This window comes from Aulonocara sp. 'chitande type north' Nkhata Bay, linkage group LG17 (genome assembly GCF_057382095.1).
Source record: "Aulonocara sp. 'chitande type north' Nkhata Bay isolate Kocher_YH1m ecotype deep benthic linkage group LG17, A_spYH_male_GT1.1, whole genome shotgun sequence".
In the NCBI taxonomy this organism is placed as follows: domain Eukaryota; kingdom Metazoa; phylum Chordata; class Actinopteri; order Cichliformes; family Cichlidae; genus Aulonocara; species Aulonocara sp. 'chitande type north' Nkhata Bay.
Window position 1 is genome coordinate 34,716,504 of NC_141360.1, and position 27,273 is coordinate 34,743,776.

Genomic DNA, 27,273 nt, shown 5'->3' on the forward strand with positions numbered 1-27,273 from the left:
AGCAGATTGGTTCCCTCAAAACACAACCACAGCGAGACTGCCAGTCTATGACATAAATAGGTTAAGTTAAGCAGCCCTAAATCATTTTTCCAACTATTAGATGACCACAAACAGACAAAGCTACTTAAAAACGTTCTCCAAGATTATAGTTCATTTTCTTTATTTACAAACCTGGGTATCTTACATGTCTTTTTAGCTATAGCTCAACTTCATAATGCAGTAAGCTCCACTCTTTGAAAGGCTCAATGTTACTACTGAAATTAGAAAACTCAACAATTTGTAGAAGCTTTTAGAAATCAGACAAATTAATTGGGAAGTGATTTTATCCCCTACACTGATGCCTATATATCATGTTTGATTTTATGGTTTTATTGTACTTTAAAAAAAATAAAAATAAATTATTGTACTTTCTGAAACCATGGTGGAATGGTTCATGCGGTCGCTTAAACAGTGAAAGACCCCCAGTTTGGTCCCATAAGAAGACAGATATTCCTTGGGAGATGCATCCAGCGCTTGAGTCTGCCAAATCAAGTATGCACAGCTACCAGCTCTGGCAGCCCCTTATGAATAAGGGTATAGCCAAAATTAATTTTTTTTTGTGTTAATATACATTATTAGAAGAAGAAGAAGAAGAAGAAGAAGAAGAAGAAGAAGACAAAGTCAGTTTAATATTTTGAGATATGTTACAGTTTTACTTGAGTTACCCCAAATGTAAAACTTTGTAAAACGGATGCAAAACTTTGTCTAACTAATCTAATGGCGCTCATTTCTGACTAGTAACAGTGATACTGAGGCGAGCTGTTGAGGATATCCTGAACTTTTCTGATGCCAAGCTGCTGCTTTTATTAGTGTTAGCCACTGTGAGACACTTCTTTGAAGTGCATCCAACTTTGTCAGAGAATGTCAGACAGTAAATAAACTCTCATAAAACATCCATACATATGCAATAATACTAAGTGCAATAATCCTTTCTGTCATCGTTGTATTTTTACTCAGTTGTATATAGTATTTGTATTTGTATTCTATTTTTATCTTATTGTATATTTATTTTATTTTATTCTACTGTATATAGTATTTTATTTTATTTTATTCTATTCTGTACAGTTGTGTACTGTATTTATTCTTATTGTATTCTAATTTTTGCCTCATAACTTTTGCACTGTCCACTTCCTGCTGTGACAAAACAAATTTCCCACGTGTGGGACTAATAAAGGTTATCTTATCTTATCTTAAAATTGAATTATCCTGTTTATCAGAAAGTATGATTTCCTTTGCTAGCTTGTTAGCATACCGTCTGTGCAGGGGCTTGCAAAGACCTGAAGTTGTTTCTGTTCTGGATGCAGTTTGCATTTTACCGTTACGCTCTCGTACTGTTGTGCAATAAAAAATAAATAAAGGTAATGTACATATCCAGGCTGTAGACTGTGCTATTATTTTTCTCCTCTGGCACACAAACTGAAATCAGCTGATTGTGGTGCAAGTGCAAATGGAACCAATAAGTGGGCTCGACGGACAAGCACACTAACAATTCCAAGGAATTGAAGTACTTGGGACCGGTTCTCTACAAGAACTAACATTCCTACTTATAATTGTCACTTTTCAATATTTTAGCAACATCTAGGTGTTTAGAATTTCCTGTTTCATTGGGAAATCTCTGGAATATTCTCAAAGTATTCTATTGCAGGACAGAGTTGAAGACAAACTATTCAAACTAGACAAACTAAGTGTTTTTATTGTATTATAAATACTATAATCAGGCTTTGATCTTTCAAATGAAAAACAGGAAAACTTCTTTACCAGCCTCTGTGTGTTTATGTGTGTGTGTGTGTGTGTGTGTGTGTGTGTGTGTGTGTGTGTGTAGCAGAAAAAAAGAATCGGTGTGGATGTTAAGGGGAGCGACATCAATTACAACGCAAAACTGTTGTCACAGGGGCTTATCTGCTGAGATGAAAGCAGAGCATGCCTCCCTCTAAAAGTGCAATACTCCGCACACCTGCCAAGCTAGAGAGACCTCTTGACAGAATTTTCTTTTTTATTATTATCTCTTTTCCATGCTACTTCAGTAAACAAGCCACTGGCAAGTCATTAAGCTTAATACCAGAAAAGGCAGGAAAAGGCACCCTGGAAAAGTTAACAACCAAGAAACAAAGGAACTGTTGTCAAGAACTGTGTCAAATGAAGATAAAAAAAAAACAATCCTTATTATTGCTAGGCACTTACATGGATGGAAGCAATCAGGTGCTATTAGCCTATGTTGACACATCTCACTCTTCTTAGGAACAATGAAACACACACGAAGGCACACAAAGCTTTTAGCCCGTTTCATTTTGTGACCTGCAATCCATATTTCAATATCAATTCAAATTGCTGAACTAAAGTGCATCTTGGTTTAATTAGACTCAAGAAGTTCAATGTCAAATAATTGTTTTGTAAAACCTCACCGTGCACTGCATTTGCATAAAACAATGTGATTAACTCAGAGTTACAATACAGGCACACAAAGTTTCCCCAAAGGAAAAAATAAATAAAAAATTAGAACCATCCAGAAAAAAAGACATCTTTTGAAAATCTAAAACACCTGCTAATGGTATGATGGATCGCAGGGAGGAACAATATACTCATGTAATCCTGGTGAACATTTCTTCAACAGAAAAGTGCCTCTAGCTGCTGGCACAAGTCTTCTTCAATAGGTGAATGATTGGTGCAGGCTAAAAAACACTGTGGCTAACATTCAATCAGAGTGTAAAGACAGCTAGTGCCAGAACCACAAACAGGATTTCCCCACTTCCAAAACACAGCGCTGAGGGTTTGGAAGGAGAAGTAAAAAATGACGAAATGAGCCAAGTCTTGGTCATTATGGCAGAATAAGAGCGCCTGCATGTTACCACGCTTACCAAGAGAGCTTGGTGCTATCTTGACATTACTTTAATTGGAAACACTGAAGCTAATATTTTAGTTGGCCAACTGACCCCTGCCTCACACACTGTGCAACTGCCATAACAACAACTATCCATATAGCGGTTGTGATGATAGAAAAAAGGACGAGATGATAGAAAAAAGGACGAGATTACAGCCACTTTAATGTTAAATAAATGGTAAACAGAACCGTTGTGACTGTTGCAGGCAGAACGTGTTTGTTATTTCCACTCTCTACAATTAAACGGTGCATTGTTGTTTATCATTAAAAATAACAGCAAGATGCCCCGCTGCCCGCCCACAGCTTTTCCCAGGTCGTTAAAACTTACTTCTTACAGGCTCGCAATAATTAGGCTTCTCCTCCATCACGTGACTCGGTCCTTCGGCGGCTGGTTTCCTGGGAGATGATGTTCTCCCTGATGATTCATTGTCACGAGCATCTAGGGTCACAAGAATTTAACGTCAAACAGAGCTGATGAAGAAAAACCCGCCACATGGAGAGTTGCGCAAACTAAGTACTGTGCTGCATGGTGACCGACAAGACGGGGTCGCTTAGTTTAATTTCATGCTATTAAGGACTCAGCTGTTCATTCCTTTAAAATAAAATAAAACAAAATAAAAAAAACAGATGTAAACTTTAAGTGTAGAGTTGGCCACGGAGGACAGAATATCAGGGACAGCTGGATGATCCAGAGGTGCGGAGGCCGCTCAGCATGTTTTTGCCAGAAAAAACAGGCCACTGGCAAACTGCACAACATTGAGGGGCGGTTCAGGTAAAGGCCTTGCCAGAGCTCTGGATCTCATTTTCTCTCCTTTTGCTCCCGGGCGTGCTCTACCTGCCAAGCTTTTTAACTGCCATAAAAGGCTGCATTCATCTAAATTGGAAAAAGTATGTTGGCAAAAAGAAGAAGAAGAAGAGAAAAAAAATCTTACAGCCTGATAGATGCGCAAATGCACGAGAGACAGCTTCACTCATCTGCCTAACCCGTTTCTTCTGGCCTCTTGACTTCAAGGCTCGCTCAGGCTTCGCTCACTGCACACTGCTGCTTTGTTCGGTAAATAAACCTTCCACAATGACTTTATTCACTGGTTTGGAGCCAGATGCCTACTCATAGGCCATAGTTTTGGGGGATTTTTTCCCCTTAAAACTGAAAGTTTTTCAGTGCCGTCGTGGAGCTCGAGCCTTCAGCTCGGTGAAGATTGATTCAACAAACCTAAAAAAAAAGAATCACATTTACAGAAGCCTTGCTCCCATACTCCCATACAACACCCTGTGTTTGTAAGCAAGTGATGGATGGGGCAGCGTAACAGATGAGTGCGGGCCAGAAACTCTGCCCAGACAGATATGGCACATATCTCAGCTCGGGGGGGCTAATGTATGGTAGCAGCGGTGACGTTAGCAGCAGTTCTGTGTGATGCATCGCAGTATTTAGTGATCACAGTTAGAAATAAATTGCTCTATTCTCTGTACATCCGCAGTCCCCGGGGAGGGGAAATCTAGTCCTAACTCCAAGTGCCTTTGAAGGTCCAGCAAAAAAAAAAAAAAAAATCCATTCACAACCCAACAGCCCCAGTGATTGCTTACTTTGTCCTACTTTGCTATTTTCTGACAGTGCCATAATGATGCTTGGTATAAATAGGATGGTTAATGGTTCATTGCTTGTTTGAAGAAAAATGAAAAGGGGGTGTGGGGGGGTAAGCTTATTTTACATGTGATAATCTTAGGGGCAACTAGAAAGTTAATTAAAAACTATAATTGGCTGTGGTTGCTGTTAATAGTCACTAGGGCGTTTCTGCAGACTTTATTGGGGGGGAAAAAACAAAAAAAAACCCACAAACACTATCGAGCTTAAAGCTGGAGCAGAGATACTGATGCACACCAAAAGTCACATGAATATAATGTAGAAAGCAAGTCTGTGATTGTCCAGAGCAGACTGAAAAATCCTGATATGCCAATCATCTGTAGCACACACCCACTGGCTTGTCTTTAGGATTTGCTTTTTAGCGTGAGTTTCTGACTGAGTATGACACTATATTTAGAGCTCACTTTCATTACTGGTATGCTGGCAGCTAGGATTGAAAAAAAAAAACCCTCCATAAACATGTACACCAGAGGCTGGTGTTATATAGGAGTTTTTTTTCCCTTTTTTTTTTCCTTTGGATTGGATGTTTTAAGTGGGTAAGCTTGGCTTGAATGTGGGTAAAAGGTTCATTTTAAATGTGATTGGTGGATCTGAACCAGTACAGAGCCAACATATTCTGACAAAAAGCTAATTAGATCTTACAAAAGCACCTCTCTCATCCTCCCAAACCCTCTCAAGGATAAATACACCTGACTTATGTAACTGAAATTGTACATTTCTAAATCAATCGGTTTTCACTTTAGGTCCATCCTGTGTTTTCTTACCGTGTGTGGCTGACAGCAGGGGACTTGTCTCCTGCCCTGGGCCCTTCGCTGGCTCTGCCAGCCCATCCGGATGAAGGACAGTCTCCTTGGACATGAGACAGTCGTCTTTTGGGGGGAAACAAAACAGCAGAAGTAGTTTCTCCCTGTCCTCAGCCTTCAATGCTGTGAAAACCAACGCCTCATCATCAGCACAGGCTTGAAGACACAAATAAAAAATGTTTTAAACAAACGCGCAGGTCGCCAACTTATTCACGCAGCGAGAAAAGTGACGTCGCGCTCCAGAAAGTCTTAGTCGAAATTTCCCTTTTTGTCGTTTTTTTTTAAACATAAACTTACTGCAAAACTTCACATGGCGTTCATTTATTCACATACACACCATTTTCTATAGGTATATATATATATATATATATATATATATATATATATATATATATATATAAAACGCTTTAATTGTTCTAAGCGTTATTTACGGCAAAAGGCGACACGAAGGACAATTTACCTTTCAAACATGACAACTCCGGTGCTTCAGAAGTGATTTATTCCCATCCTCGCTTCCTCCAACTCGTTTCCCGAGACGTTAGGAAGAGAAAGGAAACTGGGTGAAGGAGTAGCTTCGAGTCCAAAAACTTTTCCGTAAGTATAGTTGGCAGTGTAACCGGGTCTCTGCTCGGGCCAGATGTTGTTGACGTGCAAAAAAACATGAATAATAATCCTCGCGACGCCCTCGACGCTCAGTGGCGGTAGTTTACTGAGGAAAGCTGCGTCTAAAACATTTTCATCATATCCGCATTCCTGCGCCACCACAGCCAGAGAAGCCACTCTTCTCTGCCTTTGCTACTCTTGGCGGCGGAGAGGAGAACAAGGCCCTCCCTGAACATGTGTCCCCAAAAATAAAGTTAGGAAAAAGTGAGTAATCACGTAAAATATATATTTTTTCAAATATATATGTTGGCATAATAAAAAATATATACAATTTTATTTAAAAAATGAACATATTTTTGCATATGTAATAGAGTCATGAGAAATTCAAGTAAAAGTCAAAACATTTTGGTTCTCACAAGATTGCTTTCATTAGTGTCTCTTCTTCCAGGATGACAGTACTCCCATCCAAAGGGAGTGAGATGTCACTGAATGGTTTAAACACTATGACAGTGGTGGCAAATTCTCAGGTCTTTGCACTCAAGCGGTGCAGATAGTGCTCTCTGAAACCATCATCTGAAAAGCAGATGAGGGAATGTATTTTGAAGGAATTGTGTTCCATTCCTGCAGCAGACTTCCAGAGACTTGGAGAATCATTGCCAAGGCAAGCTGAAGCTGTGACATGATCACCCAGTTATTGAGACACTTATTGTTGGTTTGTGTTTTATTTTCCTTATTTTTGTAAATGAATTTGGTTTGTTTGGAAATAAAAACAGAATCCAGTGATTTCCAAATTTCACAAATCTGTATCTTATTCATATCATATGTTTAAACTGAGAAAATTGATAATTTAAATAAATTAATAGGGTCATTTTGAGTTTGATGGTGGTAACATATCTCAAAAATGTTGGTAAAAAAGTAAATGCCACTAAAAACAAACAGCTGGAGGAACACTCTGCAGCCAATTAGTTTAACTGCTAACATGTTACAAACATGACTGGGTACAATGATATATTCAAAATTTGAAGTTTTTATGAAAAACATAAACAAAAAGATGAATGATTTGTTAGTTAAAGCTTGAAAGTATATACAGGTTTTAGACCAACATATGATCCTGTGACAAAGTGGTTACACTTAAACTCAGTTACCACTTGTCCCTTAACCATATTGATAATTTATCTAAATTCATCTTTTTTTGTACAGTTGGCCATAATACTAACTTTGCTTTACATACTATCCCGGGTTGGTTTGTGGTAGCACTAGTTACATCCATTACATCTATGCATATGTTTTTAAAGCAAATACCACTAATCAACAAGTCATTTGAATTTTCTTCTGTTCACAGGTAAATTTCTAATAAATTATGTTTGCTTATGTTGCTTTGGTTATATTTACCATGTTTGTCAATTTGTTCAGGTCCTATATCTAAAACAGGTGTGTGGGAGGGGCTGCCCCAGTACCTCCTGTTTATATAGGGTTTTTGTTTAGAATCGTATTGTTTGGTCTAACCCATTTTTCAATAGTAGAGACTAATGAGGTTCAAGTGTGTGTAAAGTCCTGTATACAGCAAGTGAGATTTTACCTACCAGGCTTTAAAATGGTATGATGGAGATGCCAGAAATAAAGTACACTTAAAAGAAACTGATGCCGTTGCTGTCTACTTATCACCTTCCTTGCCACTTGGTCTACACTACCTCACAGCTCCCATCCAGATCACATCTTTTTCAAGGTCAGGCCTTGCATATTTCACCAAGATAAGACCTTCCACCCACTCAAAACATTTGCACCGCATGAAAAGAAATTTGGGTAAAAGAAGAGTCAGGATTGTTGAAAAACTAGAAAGTATATAGGTCACCTGCACCTATGACCAATTTATAACCCCCAATTAATCTAGCCCCATTGTGGCAGGAAGCAAGAGTACCCAGAAAGGATCTATGCAGACAGGGAGAACATGAAAATTCCACACAGAAAAGCCCCAGCTGGTTAGTGGATTTGAACCATCTTGCTGTAAGGCAAGAGTACCAACTACTCCACCATTGACATTTTACTTGAAATTTGACCCTCTTGGAGCATCTGTAGCTTATAACTCAAAATGTGACCAAACCTGGCAAGGCACTGTGGTGTTTTCTGTCATCTGCCTTTTCAATTATGATGTAATGGGATGGTGTTTTTTTTCTGTACAGGTACTGGCACACAGCCTTTCTTACTTACCTTCATGTTTCCCAATTTGTTTTAGTACTTCCTGTCTATGTTTTGTGTGGCAAACATTGCAAGTCATTCCTCCCATTGCTCATTCGGTTGCCAGATTGTCCTTCAAGTCACTGTCGTCAAGCTTTCCAGTTGTTCTTGCCATTCAATATTTTATTTTATCCAAGTACCTGTATGAGATTGTGGGTTGGATCTCTGTCAGCCTCAGTATTAAACTCCCATTTGCATACCTAAAGAAAATAGACAAAATAGCTGTGGTAAATCAACCACAAAGATGGACAACATGTGTCAAAAGTTGAAAACTGTAAATATGCAACAGAATAATAATCGCAACAACCTTTTTAGCTCCAACTTTATCTTTTATCTTTCTCCATTTCAATTCAAATATAATTTTCTTCACATAAATGGGAGCAGAGTCCTGTGCTGTGTCCTCTCTATAGTCAGCAGGGTATTGTTAGTGCAGATTCTTGCTGATTGCCATCATAGCCATTGAACCCTATTGGTAACAATATAAGTGAGATTTAAGCCTTGGTAACATGAGAGTGTGGAGGTGATTGATGTGAAATATGCCCTCCCTCATTGACTGGATGAACTCCATTTTCTGCTCCTAATGCAGAAATCACTCAGGGTCCCCAGCATAATGATTTACGATGAATCTGTGTCAATGTTGAACTCGGCAAACCCCACGTAATCCATCTTGCAGATATACCTACCTACCCCGCCCCACCTTGCCAGCTCTCACCCGCCCGTCCCTTGCCTTCACGATAGGAAGGTAAGGAATGTGTGTCTCTGTCTCGCTCCCTCCCTCTCTCTATGTCTATAAGTGTTGAATCCATTACAGGCCTGATGTGTAATCACAGAGGACCTCTGTGCCCCCTTAGACTGTAATTACCTGGATACAGATACTCCCTCACTCCATCCTCTAGAGCTGCTCAAAGCCAACAACTCCATTAACCAGCATGCAGTGCTTTCAGCCTGCCTGACTGGGTGCCAAATGTAGAGATACAGTTGAAAGGGGGGAAAAAAGTTAAATTTTCATTTAAATAATATGAATTTGGCCTCGGTAGTGTGTAATGGTCACAGTTCAGCTTCTGGATAAAACACAAACAGATTAAAGCCTATACTTGAAGGGTCCCTCCTTGACGTATGGTAATCTTTTGAAGACTGTACATGCAACGTAAGTGCACCGTGAAATCAACCCCTGTTGTCAGTCTTTGTCTCTCTTACATAGTGACACTGCTGTTGCTGCTGACAAACATTATCTTGTGTGTGATCATGTGCACAGTGTCATTCCCCACTCCCTCCCTGCCTCCTTTTTTTTTTTTTTTTCAAAATAAGTCAAAGTGGAGCTGGCTGTGTAGACACAGTGGGTTGTCACAGTGTGTCAAGCGCTGGTGTCAGCATTGCATCTGTTGCAGTCACATCTCAGAAGACACAAGGAAGCATCTCTCTGTTGACTTCATCTGTTTGTTTGGCAGCTTGCCTGATTGCTAGAGTGTGTAGTGGCGAAGAGAAGCGCCGGCTCAGTCGGTGCACACGCTGCCGACAAGTCTAATCCTCCTTTGCCGAGTAAGGAGGGAGCCCAGCCCCAAACAAATACTGCAACTCCAGGCTACCATGTATTTCATCTTCCACACTGCACACCCTCTATGTGTCTTTAATATAATTACATATATAATTTATGTATAATAAATCAATTTTCTTTTTCCTTCTAAAAAAAGAAAAAAGAAATACACATTCGTTTTTTGGTTGGAGTCATCTACCAGTTAGTGTAAAATAAAAAACAAAGATCAAACAGTGAGCTTAATTATCTGCAAAAGGTAATAAAATACATTCTCCAGCATTTTAAACACGTATCTGACATGTTGTTGTATCTCATTTCTGTAATCTGTACAAAAACCAAAGATTAAAAACCTTCAGGTCAGCATGGTGGTACAATGGTCAGCATTATCACTTTACAGCTGTAGGGTCCTGGTTCAAATCCACCAATAATTGGTGATCATAAAATGGCCATAGGTGTGAATAGTTGTATGTTGGCTCTGTGACAGACTGGTGACCTGTCCAGGATGTACTCCTTGTCCTCACGAACCTGGATTAGATAAGTGGAGGAAAATGGATGGAACTCTTTAATACACTGTTATGTGATGGTGTGTATAGTTTTTTTTAATTATTTTATATTTTTGGTTTCATAAACATTGATATTTAATTTTAGACCCTTTGACTTCAGCACAAATATTTGCTGAGCATTGATCTGATTTCCAAGAATTCGTTCATACAAACAGAGTCTGGCTAGCTCTGTATGAAAGAAAAATGGCCATAGTTAATGTCATGCTTGCAACAGCTGACTGACGAATTAGAGTTTGGTATTTCGACAGATGTCATTTGCCGCCCACCGTGAAAAAGTTGACCAATCGTCATGCTAGCTAGCTTAGTTAGCTAGCCATATCCAAAATTCACCACGATGTGCTAATTTTGGCTAGCAAAAAACAGTCCTATAATAAACTGGATTATCCTTACCTGTGATTTCTGCCATGAGCCCAGTACACAGTAAGTAATAAAAAAGATCACCCCAGTACAGTAGGCATGTTATTAGTAGTAAGGTGTTTTAACATAAGATTCCAGTAGTGTTAACTGAGTTTCAAAACAAGGCTCTGCAGATTTCTGGAACCTCTTCCTAAACTTAATTTAATCCTAGAGGTTTCTAAGCTAACTAGCACCTTCCTCCATATATATACACATATATATCACTAATAAACAACCTTTTTGTTGTGATTGTTTGATTTAAACTTTTATATATGTAAAGGATTTCATTTTCCCCGAATGCTCAATGCAGCTTTGAAAATATTCATAATGGGACTGCAAAGCTTTAGCATTCCAAGTATATAGTTAGGTGATCTGTATGATTAACTGTGAGTCTCCACTCTTATCATGAGCTTGCTAATCTCATTTGTTTTTCGAGGAAACTTTTGTACAACTCTTTCAGAAACTGAGCTGACAATGAGAGATAGCTTTAGGACAGAATATCTGTAATTAGCCCTAATGAGCTTATTTCTTAGCACCCTGCAGTTGTAATAGAAATGCAAAAATTGGCCCACATTGCTCTCTGCATTGACTTTAATGGCCAGGCGAAAGAGTTGAGCTGTCATTTTGAACAGCAAGAACAGGCACCTGTACCTGAACAAATCTTCAAAGATTTTACACAGAAGTCCATGCAGAATGAGTAGAACTTAATAAGGAAAGCTCTTTGAAGCTGACCGTGACACCAGCTGAACCTTGACACCCTCACATGATTAATAGTATTATGGTAAGTCCTTTTTTCTTCTTTTTTTTCTCCAAGCAAAAGATTGTTTGAGGCTGTCTGATCAAAACATTCAACCTTTTATTGGTCCAACTGTCAAAAAAGAGAGACTTTGTATTTGGCACGGAATTAATCTGTCTGGATGGGAAATGAACACGAATGGACATAAATTGATGGACTCATTAAAGAAACTTTTCTTCATGATTAGAATGAACCCTGTTGCAGCAACTGATTAGGATTTTGATGCTAATAAACTACCTATTTTTATTTAATTACTTAAAACTCTAGGAGTGGAATAGAGACTGACTTTCTGCTTATATAGATGCACATCTGGAATCCAAGTCTGGAGTGTGAAACCACACGTAATCAGTTGCAAATGTTCACACAAAAGGACCAGAGTTCATAAATATGTACTGCTTGGATAAAGGCAGAGAATAACAGGTGATTGACGATTAAAAATGACATTAAGAACCAAGGAGCCCACTCGGCGGGTTATCACAATGGCTTGGGCCAGGCAATGCAGAATCCACATGTGCCTGCATTGCAGCTTTCGAGAGCATTCAAAATGACTTCGCCTGTTGAAGAATTTGAGATCAAAGCTGACGCCCATCTGTAATTAATTGAAATTTATTGACAATCATCCAAAGCCACTGAGACAGCAGCTGTGTTTGACCCATCATTCAGGCTCATTGGCTTGTCATATGCTGATATTTTGATGATATGTGGAAACTGGAGAAAGGTGGAAACTGGTTTATTATTTAGGTTTTAATGCAGACCACTTGATATGAGGAACATAAACTCGCACACTCTACCCTCCCATGTTTTCCGGCACAATAAGCCCATCTTGTTAGTCACATTTTCATTTTAATACTTTTACACTGACAGTTCTAACATCTACTTTACATTATGTACATGCCACTAAGGTTCACAGAGATAGTTACTTATATGACCAGAGATCACTCAGATTTTGCAGAAAGTGCACACAATACTTCAACTCAATGAGAAAGTGCAGCTTAGCTTTATAGCTCAGTCATATGAGAGTGACACTGGGACAGTGCAAGCAGGAAAAATGGGTCATATTCCAGGGATTGCATAGCATTTGCTGTTGGAGACTGATTACAAGTAGTTGTGGTGTCCAACTGGTTCCCCAGAGGTTGAGTGTACGACACCCTCAATTTCCGGGTAACCACTTTCAGTGGCAAGGCAGTTACAGAGGTTGCCTTGTGGGAGAAGATCTCTACCCAGACACTGGCGGTCTGATGTTTTCAATTTTTCAAACTGCAATTTAATTTATAAATGCTTACAAATTGCCAACATGTTGCAATCACGTCAGTTTGCAGTTAAACTGCTGTCCTGAAGCAACTTTGTGATGGGGTTTTTTTTCTCAGATCTGTAAGATTCTGGCTGGACTCTGAATGTAAGTAGTTAATGTGATTTTTTTTTTTGCATATACACAGCAACCCCCATTCAATTCCAAACTGATAGCAAACTGATTCAATGTTAATGCCATTTTATCGCCCTTGAGGCAACAAAGTCACGCTGACGACAGTAGCACGAATCTCAAAGGCAATGAGAATGCAGGTTCGTTGAATATGATTTCAGTAGTTTTGGTCATGTTGAGGTTTCCATCCACTGTTTTCTATGTGACTGCAGCATTAATGAAACTCATTATGTTTCATACTTTTTTGTTTTTGTAGTTCTCACCCAAATTTACCTAAATGAATGAATCAATTACCCACACGTTAGATTTCTACTCCTGAAAGTTTTGTGTCTTCTTTGTCCTTTGCTGCCTTTGTTGCTCAATGTGGAATGATAATCAAAAAAATGTCAGACTGTTTGGATTTCTATGATCCTTTACAGAAGCTATTAGCATAAACCATAAGCCAAGCTAAAGCGACACTGGCTAAAATCACAGTGGGATCCTTATTTGTAAAGGCGTGACGCCTCATAGCCTGTGTGTCCTGCTTTGAGGTTTCCAACATGATGCAAGCACATGCCCCTGAGTCCTGTTAGTAAAACCCCCCTGGGTTGAAGCAGATCAGATTTTACCCAGAGGCACGCGCAGCCACCCGCAAACACACGCATTCAAAAGAATACACAAACAAAGCACAAATATTCTCCAACATTCAGAACTCACTGACTGTCACACGCACAGACACACACACAGAGAGACACTTCCCTGAACCCTCCTTCACAGTCCACAAACATACCTATTTCTTGATTAATTCGATGCCCTGCCTAAGCTTCCTAAATTATGCTTTGACATAGGTTATAATTAAATAAGACAAATTTGGGAAGTGTATGAAATCTCTCATTTTCTGAACAGAAATGTGAGTTTTAATTTACGTCATGCCGAGAAAAGCTGCGGTCACCTGCAGAGAGCCAATTCACTGTGCATTGCTCGGTGCATGATGTCTGGCTCGGACAGAATGCGTCGTTAAAACAAAAACCCCTATGCCAATTTATGGAATAGCGGTCAAATATTTATCCAGTTGATGAGCTGGGCTGTGTGTTCCTCCCTGACAATAATTAAAGACAAACCAAAGCTAAAGGTGAGCAGCAGCCATGACATAATTTCACAACGACCCAGTCTGAATGAGAGGGTAGTGGACAGTATAAAAGCACAGATTTTTCCTTGTCTTGATGAATGCATGTGAAGCAGGATGGGACAGGGATGTGTGAGGCAGCTTTGATTGTTTGATCCTGTTTGCATGAGCTGATCCATGATGGGTAAACATCCGAAACTGTAGAGTGACTGCTTATATAAACTGACCTGTGCAACAGCTGTGGCGGGAATAAGCACTGTCACTCCAGAAAACTGAAATAAATGAGCTTGCCTTGTTGATCCGAACTGTCGCCTCCCACCAAGCCACAACAAACCCTGCTCGACATGACACAGTGGAATCCTAGTCTTAATTCTCTCATCTGGAAAAAAGGAGTATATTCCCCATCTTCTACTGCACATACACAATAGACTTCAAAAGATGTGAGATTGTGCCTCTATGCCTCTATGGTTGCCTGCTACTCCCCCAGTGGAAGCTATTGAGATGTATACATGAATGGGTATGAATGGGATGTTGGGTTGTGTGTTGTGGGAAGGGCCTGTTGTGAGATCTGGGGTTTCTCAGACAGGGATCACAGCCTGAGGTGCTGCGTGTGTCCAATGAACAGTGCTCAGCACCATGGGATAATAATGAGAGCAGAGCAGTTCTGAAAATCAATAAACTGCTTGAGCTCTCCTTGGTCTCCTTCGTAGAGAAATAACAGGATGCTAGAGTCTATCTATGTCTCTTTATTTTTCTGTCTGGCTCTTTTAATACTCTCTTTCTTCAGCTTCTGCTTTATATAGACACGGTTACGGGGGGGGGGAGCAGAAAAAGTGGAGTCCATACAGTAAACACTGACATATTTAGTCTTTCCACGGGGAGGATATTTTTCTGTAGCCTATCTCGCGGTTAAATATGCCCTTATAAATGTCACAACTAATCCATGGACTCCCAGCATTAATGTGAAGATTGCACAGCTTGCATGGAAACAAGTCAGGATGGGAGAAAAGGGGGGATTTTGCAAATCTCCCATCAAAGTTGTCTAATTATGTTAATCAAGAATTCTCCAAATGTCAGCATCGCTGGAGAGGAAGAGATTTGGAGAGAGCGTACACTGTAAATGATGAATCAACCAATCAACCAGACCGCAACGATAGTAATGACAGTTAAAGTTAGACATACAAAAAGAGTCGGCCTTAAATAATAGGCGCACTTCAACAGTGAACACATGAATTAACGCGAAGAATCAATTTATTGCAAGATAAATATTTTCTTATGCTGAATTGGCATCGGTTTTGCTCCGTGTTTATGGGAATAAAGAGCTGAGGAATCTGCCAACAGTTTAACAAATGACATCCAAGTCCCAGATAGAAAAAAAATAATTGAACCATGTGAGAAATAAAAATTGTTTCTTTTCTTTTCACCATTTAAACTTTTCAAATATTATGTTAATATTATGTTAATATAATATTATGAATCACAGGTTATTTTCCCTAAAATGACAAAAGAGCCCTTGACCTTGAGTACCACTTGGAATTAATTTTTTTCTTTTTTCTTTTTTGTAAATTAAGTTTGTTTCTATTGTATGAAACTACATGCTCAATGGCTAGTAAGCTATCAATTTTTATTACAACCAAGATCGTAAAGATAGAACGCTGAACTCGAGATGTGAAAGCGGAACTTCAGAAGCCAGCTTGTAATCTTAAATTGAAAAAAGCTAGCTGTTGGTTCTGTTTTTATTCTTCGAGCAAAGCTAAATATTGCATGGTTTAAACATCATAATTAATATACAGACACTAGCACTCATATTTGCTAATTTTTATTGCTAACTTGATAGATGCTATTTCGTTACCTTTGGGAAGAATAACTTCATTTCCCCCTTTCTCAGTGCTAGCTTAGCTTAGCTGCTCATTGCCCATTTATTGTCACTTCTAGCGTATTTCGGGTAAAAACCTGGGGAAAATATTTTGGTTTAACTCTTAAAACAAATGAGCATATATTCAGTATCACCAGTGTCTACTCTATTATATTACAGTTTTTAGCATATTTTGGGTAAAAGCTTAGGAATATATTTTAACTTATGTTTATCAAGAAAGCAAATCGGCGTTTTATTCATTATCAGCAGGATCTACTATATTGCGTTGTTCTCAAAATATCTATGAGCCTGGATATTTTAGCTTTAAATATGCTCACATGTCCAGTAATTTGTAAGTCGACAATTGAAAAAAAAGTGAGAAAAATGACAACACAAAGGAAGTCGTAATTTAATCATCCGCAAAATAAAATATTACAGTGCACAGTGCTTTCACACTCTATAAAGCTCCACGATCTGTGTAGCACGCATTAAAAACAATCATGCTGTTTATTGTGTTTGCTATAATTAGATCTTTATCAGCGGGAGGCTTTCTCCCCTCTGATTCTCTAATTTGATACAGTAGCGTGTGCCACAGGTTAGCCACATGGGGAGGAAACATTAATCTAATACAAGAATTCATTCAAAACTCCAGGGGATCTCCGCTAAGTGTTGCAATCTTTGGCTATTAAATTAATGCTGTTGTTTGTTTCATGATGGAATAAATAGGATATGCATGATGAATTAGTTAGTTTGCCGAAGACAGCGTCAATGAGACACAGTAATGGATGTATATGTATAATATTAGATAAGTAGCAGATGGAAATTTAAATCCAATCTCATCACTTTATTTTAGTCTTTATATAATTTTGTTGGAGTGAATCACTTTGAGCCCTGGAGCTTTTCTATGATATACAATCAGTCCAAATACACATGAATAATTTGTTAGCTATATTGCCTGGCACACTTGTAGTTCATGATTACTGACTGCATTAAATCCAGACTGTTAAAACTCCTTTTACATTCATTTAAAATCTAATGACACAAGAGTGCCTAAACAGGAATTTGTCCTTTGTTTTTCTTCTTTTGAAGAGGACCAACTCTAAGTCCTGACTGCCACCAACATGGCAGCCTTTCTTTAGACACTTATAGAGACTGATAATTCCCATAACACCGCAGACCTCAGTGGAATGGGCTTGAGCTCGACGCAAAATTATACCTCATTTGCATGTCATTAGGAAAATAGAAGCCACCTCCCCTTGTGGATTTAACCTCTTATAAATATATTTAAATATAGAAATATCATGAATATATTAATTGACACGGACATCACAACATAATCACTAAAAACACACACACGCACATGTGGAAACAGTGGAGTCGCTTTTGGGCGAGACATGCGTGCAGACGGCTCTGAACACACCTGGAAACATGTTTCGATGCGCACACACACACGCACGCAAACAAAAATCATTACTGCCTCTGCACACATTTCAACCAACTTATCCCTGACCTTCTCATAAACACACGCAGAGAGATCCACACTCCACCCTCTATAAAATAGTCACACATTCTTCCTCGCCACCCACACCTCCCTGCATGTCATATAAACCTAGCCCTCTTTCTGTCTTTCTCTTCTTTTCCCCTTTTCTTCCTCGCCTTTTCTCTCTGTTTTCATGGATCAGCGGAGAGAGCAATTACATCAGCGTCGGTCTGACGGCCTGGAGATGAAGAGCTGTGTGGTTATGGGCAAACACCTGGCCATGGTTAGAGGAGCGGAGCAGGACCAGAAGTAGAAAGAGGAGGAGGAGGAGATGCAGTGTAGACAGATGTGCTGCAGGTTCTTTGGGCTATGGGGAGGCCTAGAAGCACACTGAGTTTTGTGTGTGTGTGTGTGTGCATGTTAGGGGTTGAATTGTGATGGGAAGCACTGAAGCACAAGCGTGAGAACCCACAAGATGTGTGTGCGTGTGTCTGTTTGTAAATCGTGTGAGTGTGGTTGAGTCGAGTCAGTGAAGCCGTTAAACAACCCCCCCATCACAAGCAGTTAACATTACAATCGCTCACAGCAGTCAAAACTCCGCACCACCAAAGTTTCAGGCTATCCATTCAGCATGCGTCTGCCTTTTCACTTATTGACAGAGTCACGGCCATTTGCATTACAAAAGGAAACTGTATGAAAATATTCACAAAACATGTCATCTGTGATATGGCTTCAAAATGCTTCAAACATGCCCAAAATCATTGGGAGAAAGAAAAAAAAAAACCACACTGAAATACAACAGTAAAGCGGGCAATAGAATGTAAAACACTTGCTGTGCCTCCATTTCCTCCAATCTGTTGCTGAGGGATATTTAACTTTAATGTGGAGACAAAAGGAAAGAAAGAGAGGAAAAGTGTGTGAAAGAAAGTGGCGGCATTGAAAGAAACTGAACAATAAAGGAGGGGAAAGAGTGAGTTAGTGAAGTTGCGTGAGGATCACAGGTCTGCTCTTTGACCTCAGACTAACCTCAAAGAGTCCTCAGACAGACATGTGGTAGCCATCTGGCCTGGCTAACCATGCTATTATATCTGGTGATTTATACTTAAGTGTTACTTGAATTATGCTGCTATGGCTGATTTAGCTTTAGTTTTGCTTACGGCTCAAGTTCGTTAAACTCTCACTTCCAGTGACAGTGTGTCATACATAAATGGGCATTTTGAGTTTTATACACACGTGGTTAAGATAAGATAACCTTTATTAGTCCCACACGTGGGAAATTTGTTTTGTCACAGCAGGAAGTGGACAGTGCAAAAGTTATGACGCAAAAATTAGAATACAATAAGAATAAATACAGTACACAGCTGTACAGAATAGAATAAAATAATATACTATATACAGTAGAATAAAATAGAATAAAAATATACAATAAGATAAAAATAGAATACGAATGCTATATACAACTGAGTAAAAATACAACGATGCCAGAAAAGATTATTGCACTTAGTGTTATTGCACATGTGTGGATGTGTGTGTTTGTTCAGTTAAAGTCTTTGTTGTGGAGTCTGACAGCAGTGGGGAGGAAAGACCTGCGAAATCTCTCCGTCCCACACCGTGGATGCCGCAGTCTCCCACTGAAGGAGCTGCTCAGTGCTGTCACAGTCTGCTGCATGGGGTGGGAGACGTTGTCCAACAGGGATGACAGCTTAGCCGCCATTCTCCTGTCACTCACCATCTCCACTGGGTCCAGAGGGCATCCTAGAACAGAGCTGGCCCTTCGGATCACCCTGTTCAGTCTCTTCCTGTCCCCAGCAGAGATGCTGCCGCCCCAGCAGACCACACCATAAAAGATAGCAGAAGCCACCACAGAGTCATAGAAGGTCTTCAGGAGTGGGCCCTCCACCCCAAACGACCTGAGTCTCCGCAGCAGGTACAGCCTGCTCTGCCCTTTCCTGTAGAGGGCGTCTGAGTTATGAGTCCAGTCCAGTCTGTTGTTCAGATGAACACCAAGGTACCTGTAGCTGTCCACAGCCTCAATGTCCATACCTTGGATGTTCAGTGGTTGCAGTGGAGAATGCTTGTGCCTGCGGAAGTCTACCACCAGCTCCTTGGTTTTACTGGCGTTGATCTGGAGGTAGTTCAGCTGGCACCAGTCCACAAAGTCTTGAGTCAGTCCTCTGTACTCCTTGTCGTCCCCATCAGTGATGAGGCCGACTATTGCAGAGTCATCAGAGAACTTCTGCAGGAAGCACTGGGTGGAATTGTGGGAGAAGTCTGCAGTGTAGATGGTGAAGAGGAACGGAGCCAGAACCGTTCCCTGTGGGGCCCCCGTACTGCAGACGACCCTGTCCGACACACAGCCCTGAGTCCTCACATACTGTGGTCGGTCGGTGAGGTAGTCCAGGATCCAGGTAGTGAGGTGATGGTCCACTCCAGAGTTCTCCAGCTTGTCCTTCAGAACCGAGGGAAGAATGGTGTTGAAGGCACTGGAGAAATCAAAGAACATGATTCTCACAGTGCTTCCAGCGGTCTCCAGGTGAGCGAGGGAACGATGTAGGAGGTGAATGACGGCATCATCCGCTCCAATGCCAGGCTGGTAGGCAAACTGAAGTGGGTCCAGTGATGAGCTTGTTAGGCGCCGAAGCTGAGCCAGGACCAACCGCTCCAGGGTCTTCATCAGGTGGGATATCAGAGCCACCGGCCTGTAGCTGTTGAGGTCCTTGGGGCGTGAAATCTTTGGCACTGGTACAACACAGGAGGTTTTCCAGAGCTGTGGGACTCTTCCCAACCTCAGGCTCAGGTTGAAGAGGTGCTCCATCACCCCACACAGTTGGTCCGCGCAGGACCTGACGACCCTCGAGCTGATGCCATCTGGGCCCGCTGCCTTCTTGCCATTAATCCTCCTCAGTTCCCTCCTAACCTGGGTGGTTGAGAGAGACAGGCTGGAGCCTTGTGTTGAGTGTGTATTGGATGCTGTTGTTGGGGGTGGGGAGGAGTGAGCAGGGTGAATAGAGGAGGTGTGAAGTGTCTGAGGTGTCAGAGGTGGAACAGCAGCAGTGGGGGTGGGTGAGTCTGCAGCCGATGTTGCAGACTGTCTCATGGTTGAATCAAATCTGTTGAAGAAATGATTCAGTTCATTTGCCCACCTCACATCCCTCCCAGGCAGAGAGTTCTGCTGTTTGTGGCCTGAGATGGTTCTGAGGCCTCTCCAGACTTCACCAACGTTGTTTTGCTGAAGCTGGTTCTCCATCTTCTGCCTGTAGCTGTCCTTCCCATTCCTTATCAGTCCCCTCAACTCTCTCTGCACCCTTTTCAACTCCTCTTTGTCTTTGGATTTGAAGGCCCTCCTCTTCTGCTTGAGGACAGCTTTAATTTCTGGGGTAATCCAAGGTTTGTTGTTGGAGAAACACCGTACAGTCCTGGTAGGTACGGTGTTATCCACACAGAAATTAATATAGTCAGTAATGCATGTAGTAAGGCTGTCGATGTCCTCTCCATGGTCGTCACAGATCACCTCCCACACAGTCGACTCAAAACAGTCCTTAAGAGCCTCCTCGCTCTCCTCTGACCATCTCTGCACTGTGCGGGTGGCTGGTGGCACCCTGCGCACTAAGGGCTCATACACAGGGACAAGGTGCACCAGGTTGTGGTCAGATTTGCCCAGTGGAGGGAGAGGTGATGAACTGTATGCCTCTTCAGCATTGGCATACAGTAAGTCCAGTGTTTTATTGTCTCTGGTTGAGCAGGTCACATACTGGGTGAAGGTGGGCAGTGTGGAGTCCAAAGAGGCATGATTGAAGTCCCCTGATATTATGAGAAGGGCTCTCGGAGATTGTGTTTGCAGTCTGCTGACCACTGAGTGGAGAGTGTCACAGGCTGCATCCGCGTTGGCCGAGGGGGGGACATACGCTGTTATTGCGATAACATGCGAGAATTCCCGGGGCAGATAGTACGGACGCATGCTAACGGCTAACAGCTCAATGTCTCTGCTGCAGAGTTGTTCTTTCACAGTGATGTGCCCAGGGTTACACCATCTGTCGTTCACAAAAACTGTTATTTCAATCAAAGCAACTGTGCTCAAGTTAAATTGTGGTTGCTACATAGAGGATGTGTTATCTGCAATGGATGTCAGAATGAGTGGCACAAAAGTCTTCCATCTTGGATTAAGTGCATTTAAAAAAAATCAAGTATAGCTGAGAGGTTCCGGTTCTTGACAACCTCTATTCTTAAATGGATGCTTAAATCAAGACTGTAGTTAGTGCAATACAATATTTTACCAAAATGCTCAAATTCAAGTGTGAACCACATAACTAAAGAATCAGATCATTTAGCAGTTTGCTAAAATATGTTGGATAACCACATTGTTGTTAACCAGCAAACTTCCACAGCTTCTGGAAAAAATAGGCCAATGCCATTCTTTCCAACACGTTCTCACTCCCAAAGCGTAACATTTTACGCTTCCGGGTACCCAACACGAGATTGAAAATATATTACGATTGAAAAAAATGAGGAAACATGAGAACCATTTGGAATGAATCTACACTTGTAAGTTTGTTTTACTTAAATCGCTTTGGAAAAAACTATCTAACGTCATTAAAGTGCTGGTTAAGGTTAGTGCTAAGGTTAGGGTTAGGGCTAGAATACGTGGCTGGAATGTGTATTACCTCAGGAGAGTCATTCTACTGGATTTCATTCATAACCTGGTGCGTAGCATAAGAACGCGGAAGGTCACCTCAGGAACGCCTTGGGACTTGACAAGTCGTCACTATACTTCGCCTCGGGAGTAAGAACGGGCTAACAGACAACAGAGAGCGATTGTTTTAGTTGCAAAAATAATGCACTTGGTATATGGGAAAACAAGCTTTCAGCTCCTGTTATTCACGGCCTCATTAAACACTACCAATGAGTTTATAGACTCTAATATTAATTTTATAAATAATGGTCCCCATAGGATTACACGAAGAAGAGTTTAAATACCTCAGGTCACCCTTTCAAATAAACGGATAAGGCTCAAGAGATGAAGAAGTGAGTGCAGTGGGTGGAGATGATTGTCAGGGGTGATTTGTGACAGAAGGAGAGAGAGCAAAAAGGATGGTTACAAGAAGAAGAACTGAATGAAGATGTTTATTGGGAGTGACCGGGATGGACCAGCGAGCAAATCCGAGGAACAGCTCAGATTGAGTGGTTTGGAGTTGAAGAGAGGTAAGGCTGTGATGGCCCAGACATGTGCAGAGGAGGGATAGCGGATATATTGAGCCCCTAAAGAGGTCAGCTGAAAGATGAAGATTACATTTAAAAAAGGAGAAGTGTTACTCCATTTCTTAGTGAGATGGACCTCTCTTTCATCATATCTGGTTTCAAAATGCCAAGATAAACATGGTGAAAATGCTCCAATGAAGGCTTCAAAATGAAATTTCACAATCCAACAGGTGACGACCCTCTGGGTATGCTCATCTTTTACATACAGTCTGTGTAAAGATACATATGCATGAACAAAGGACACTGAGAAGCCACCATAACGCCATAACGCACAACAAAAAATAGCAGTTGGAAGCAGTAGTTAGAGGAGCATATTGTTCTGTTTAGAGCTTGCTTATAAATATATTTAAATTGAGTAAGTTAGTCTTTCTTTTCTTAGAGTCTTCAGTGGCACCAAAAAAAGAGAACAATGAAAGCAATCACCTTCAGACTTCCATTTGGCTTTTGGGGGGCTATGAAAATATCACAATTATAGCCTATTGTTAAAGGGTATTAGGAACTCTATCAGCAATACAACAAAGCAAAGCAGATGCATAGGCTGCTTTGACTGGAAAGAGGCAAGGATGAAACAGATGGAGCTGCAGGTCCACAGCTCTGTTAAGAGGTACAGAAAGTACTGTCATGTTGATATCACGAAGACAAGATTGTTATTTTAGTATTTCAAAATCCAATTTGTAGCCAAGCCACTTTACTGTGAGCTTCACCATGGGGAGTGATGGGAAAACTTTCTTCAAAGATAGACTCACAGATAAATTGCAAAGAATTTGTTATTGTTCTCCCCTCAGTGAAGCTCAAGATGGAGATTCACAAATTTTAAGTAATACTGAAGGTGTAATATACCTACCCACTTTTATGCTGGCTTACTTATTCATTCCACGACTCCATTTATAGGCTCTGTAACTCCAAAATTATATTTAATTTTCAAAAGAAGGGAAGGCACAGATTGTAAAATGAAAAGAAAAAAGCCTCACAGCGGAGCGTGTTCTTACTCCCAACTTATCTTATATTGATGAGATGCACTGGCTATCCTTAGGCATCATTTTGAAGCACAGGATAAATGTTGTGAAGGGCTGGTTTTGAACCCAAACCACAACCTTTCCCTAATTCTAAACAAGTGGGTCTGGCAGCTAAATATGAACAGAGTAAAAGTGAGAGTAGACAGAAACAGAAAGAAAACAGAAACTTAAAGAAAACAGGAACAGAAAGTAAATAGGATACAAACCAAAGTTCTCTTGTCAACAGTGCTGTAATTTACATCACATAACTACGGTGGCCCTGAGAGGCCAAATGGACTGCAGCTTAAGAAAACACCAGCAATAAGCTGCAAAAGCACACAAAACACAAAGGAAATAGGAAAAATGAAAACGGAAACCAAAACATGCCAGGTAAGTGTGTTTTAATCTCGTGATTTATATAATACTGATGACGGATTTTTAGCCTAATAGTCTGATGCCAACACGCTGAACAAGCTGGTTAAAAAGGCTGGTTCTGTCCTGGGTGTAGGACTGGAGAACCTGGTGAAGTTGTCTGAGAGGAGAATGCTACAAAAGCTTCTCAGTATCATGAATAACTCTTCTCACCCCATGCATGCCTCCATCAGAGCACACGCAGCAAAAGATTCATCGCCCCAAAATGCAGAACTGACCGGCACAGGAAATCCTTCCTTCCTGTGGCAATAAGACTGTACAACTCCTCCTCGCTCTGTAGATTACCTTTAGGATTAATATTAATGTAACTTTGTTTTATACTCTTTGTGCAATATTATTAGTCATCTGTTAGTTATTGATTGTATGTTTGTCTATTTCTCACAGTATATGCTGCTACACTACTTTCTTTTTAAATCTTTTTTTTGTATTCATTTTGCACAAGTATTGCACTTTACTGATAGGTATGTTATTATTTTATTTATTGTATTATATTTTTATTTTATTGTACTGTATTCTACTTTAGTGTATTGCATTCTATTTTATTCTATTCTTGTGTACTCTTTTTTCTTCTTTTCACCTTGCTGCTGTGAGCATGCTCGTGACAAAAGAATTTCTCTCGGGATAAATAAAGTTCAAAATTAAATCTTATCTTAACACACTTACCTCTCATCTTTTCTTTCCTCACAAAACCGATAGATTCTCCACTTCTTTTAAGTGTCTCCCAGCTCAATTCTTAGCATCTTTTGGTTCCTGCAACTGGTGCGTCAGGTTATTGTCTCCCCAGAAATACTTCCCTTGTGCTTTTGGAAATCTGTTTTTTCCTATTTCTGCTTTCATTTTTCCTATTTGTGTTGTGTTTTGTGTGCTTTTGCAGCATTTTTCTTATTGCTGGTGTTTTCTTAAGTTGCAGTCCATTTGGCCTCTCAGGGCCACCGTACATAACCCCCTTCTGCCTACTTATAAGGTCTTTGTTACTCTTCCAAAGAGGAACATTTGTCTAAAACTCTGGGAATGTATCTTTTTCAGCATTCTGAAAAAATGTTCTCCCTGGGTGAAATTGGTTCAGAAGAGGGCCCTGCTCCAAAACCCTCCCTGGGTCACAAGCAGATTGCCACAACAATTTGAATGGAAGATGTTGACGTGTCTGCAAAAGTTGCAAACCATTTATAAGTTTAAAAGGGTGATGCAATTCCCTGAAATTCACTAAAGCCAGAATTTCTTTGAGTGTTAACACGTTATTCTAAGAGAGCACAAATAGTGAGTAGTAAATACAACAATAACCTTAGTGAATGTCAAAGTAATGTCGATGTAAAAGAGAATTATTGGCTGAACTAGGAACAATAAATCAAAACTGTCGTGCATTTAAAAGCACAGTGTAAGCACAAAAAAATTGTTGGTTAATTGAACTCAGAGGATGTAGATCTTTGTACTCGCAGCCAACACAGAAGCACTTGTTGCAGACAAGTATAAACCCAGAGCACGCCTCCTAGCCAATTAACAGTAAAATCAGCCCAAACAGATTTTCAATTGATAAATCTTTAATGATACCAGGGATTTTACACAAATACACACTTGACAGTGCTAATTTAAAGCAAATAGGAAGCTTGATTAAAAATTCCCCGGGCATAGTGGGGGAAGATAAATGTTTGAATAATTTATCAGATTTAATTGACACGACTGCGATGTTGTAAACAGAAATATTTTGATGTTCGTAATGCATTTTGACACGATGAGATTTTGGGAGAGATCCAAGGAAGAAGACGACAGATTCAGAAGGGGAAAGAAACTCCAGGAAGTGACAGAGGCTGAGGAAGAGGGAAATCAGCTCTCAGAACTCACCATTTACATATTATTACAGATCAAGCTGCCTCTACAAGCACTTTGGAAATTTTTATCATAACGAATGAAAAAAAAAAGTCTGGGAAAGTGGTGGGGCTATGATAGGCAGCGGAAGTGATCAGCAAACCCAATGATACACAAGCCTCGGAGGCTGCCTGAGGCTACAGCGCTTTGGTTTGACCCCAAGAATGTGACACTAAACAAGGATGTAAATACAGCGAGAATCGAGTGAGAGAAGAGGAAGAGATGGAGGCGGGGGGGTTCTTAGTCAGAGCACATATGGTGTTTGTCGCAGTACGGCACACATAAATACAAGCACACATCAAGATAGGGAGAAAGCGAGTGGAATTGTAAGTAAGCATCACAAAGATGACAGAAAAAGAAAAAAAAAAGTCAGGGGGACCGTGTCATGTTCCACTGGGGACCTAGCAGGGGTTACACGGCCAGCAGGTGCAAGGCCAGCACTTGTCCGATAAGAAACCGATCTGCATGTGCCGGCCTGCTTTCCTGTCCACCCCGGCTTCTGGTAAACATCCCAGTTATCTGCAAACAAACAGAGTTTACCTGTGACTATGAATGAATACATCAAATTTTGATGGAACCACCATGTAAGGCTCCCTGCACGCTCAGAATGCATCTCCACCATGATATGGTGTACACCTGAATACATGAATAGCCAACAAGGAGGCCCTCGCTGTTTGTAGGGGTGATGTTGACTGAATTTTTAAAGATGTTATTTTGATTTGACACGACTGCTTGGCTCGGTGGAGTTCGGAGGGGGGCGGTGGTGGATGGTGGATATATAAGACAGCCAGAGGAAGAGACAGAAAATCATCCAAGGCAGTCTGTGTCTGGGGAAGGGTGCAGGATAAACAGCACTGGGAGAAGCTCCAGAGGACAGAGACAAAAGACAATCAGCTGGTGAGGGATGGAATCATCATACCGACTGTCATAGGGACGGACAGTGCGGAAAGACTGACGGGAAGGAGACAAAGATAGAAGCTAGCAGATAAACAGATCCGGAGATGACAGGCTCACAGTGACAATCCTACACGTAAAGATCTGAAGGTACTAACACGCGAAGACAGCCAGATGCAGAGATAGACTGTAGAATTAGATGTCAGCATTACAGACAGCAAGATGAAGTCACCTAGACAGCCCGCAGGTAATGTAAGTAATTGGCACCATTTGTTTTTTTCTTTCCCTCACACCTTCAATTTATTCCCAACAACGACAGAAAGAGTCGCCACAACACGAGCTTCCCCACATTACTGCACGTAAGATGCGAAAAAAGAAGTGGCAGCGGGATGGGGGGGGGAGGCTAGGAGCAAAGCTGACATTACAACACACGAGCGTTTATGTTGCCTCAAAATGTACGGCATCAACATCAAAGGAAGCCTCA

The 27,273-nt window shown here is 40.7% G+C and overlaps 1 protein-coding gene across 4 annotated transcripts in view; it reads right to left on the reverse strand.

Annotated features, from left to right (window-relative positions):
- Window positions 1-27,273, reverse strand: part of mdfic (MyoD family inhibitor domain containing) — a 56,336-nt gene that overhangs the window by 21,046 nt on the left and 8,017 nt on the right. Inside the window, exons 2-5 of one of the 4 annotated variants that reach the window (XM_086268829.1) lie at window positions 8,174-8,400; window positions 5,823-6,193; window positions 5,324-5,428; window positions 3,246-3,356 (exon numbers count right to left, since the gene is read on the reverse strand). In XM_086268829.1, coding sequence (XP_086124955.1) covers window positions 3,246-3,356; window positions 5,324-5,417 — 205 coding nt within the window. In that variant the 5' untranslated portion in view covers window positions 5,418-5,428; window positions 5,823-6,193; window positions 8,174-8,400. Of the gene's footprint in view, window positions 1-3,245; window positions 3,357-5,323; window positions 5,519-5,822; window positions 6,194-8,173; window positions 8,401-27,273 lie in introns of all 4 variants that reach the window. The other 3 variants (XM_086268828.1, XM_086268827.1, XM_086268826.1) reach the window with 3 other exon arrangements.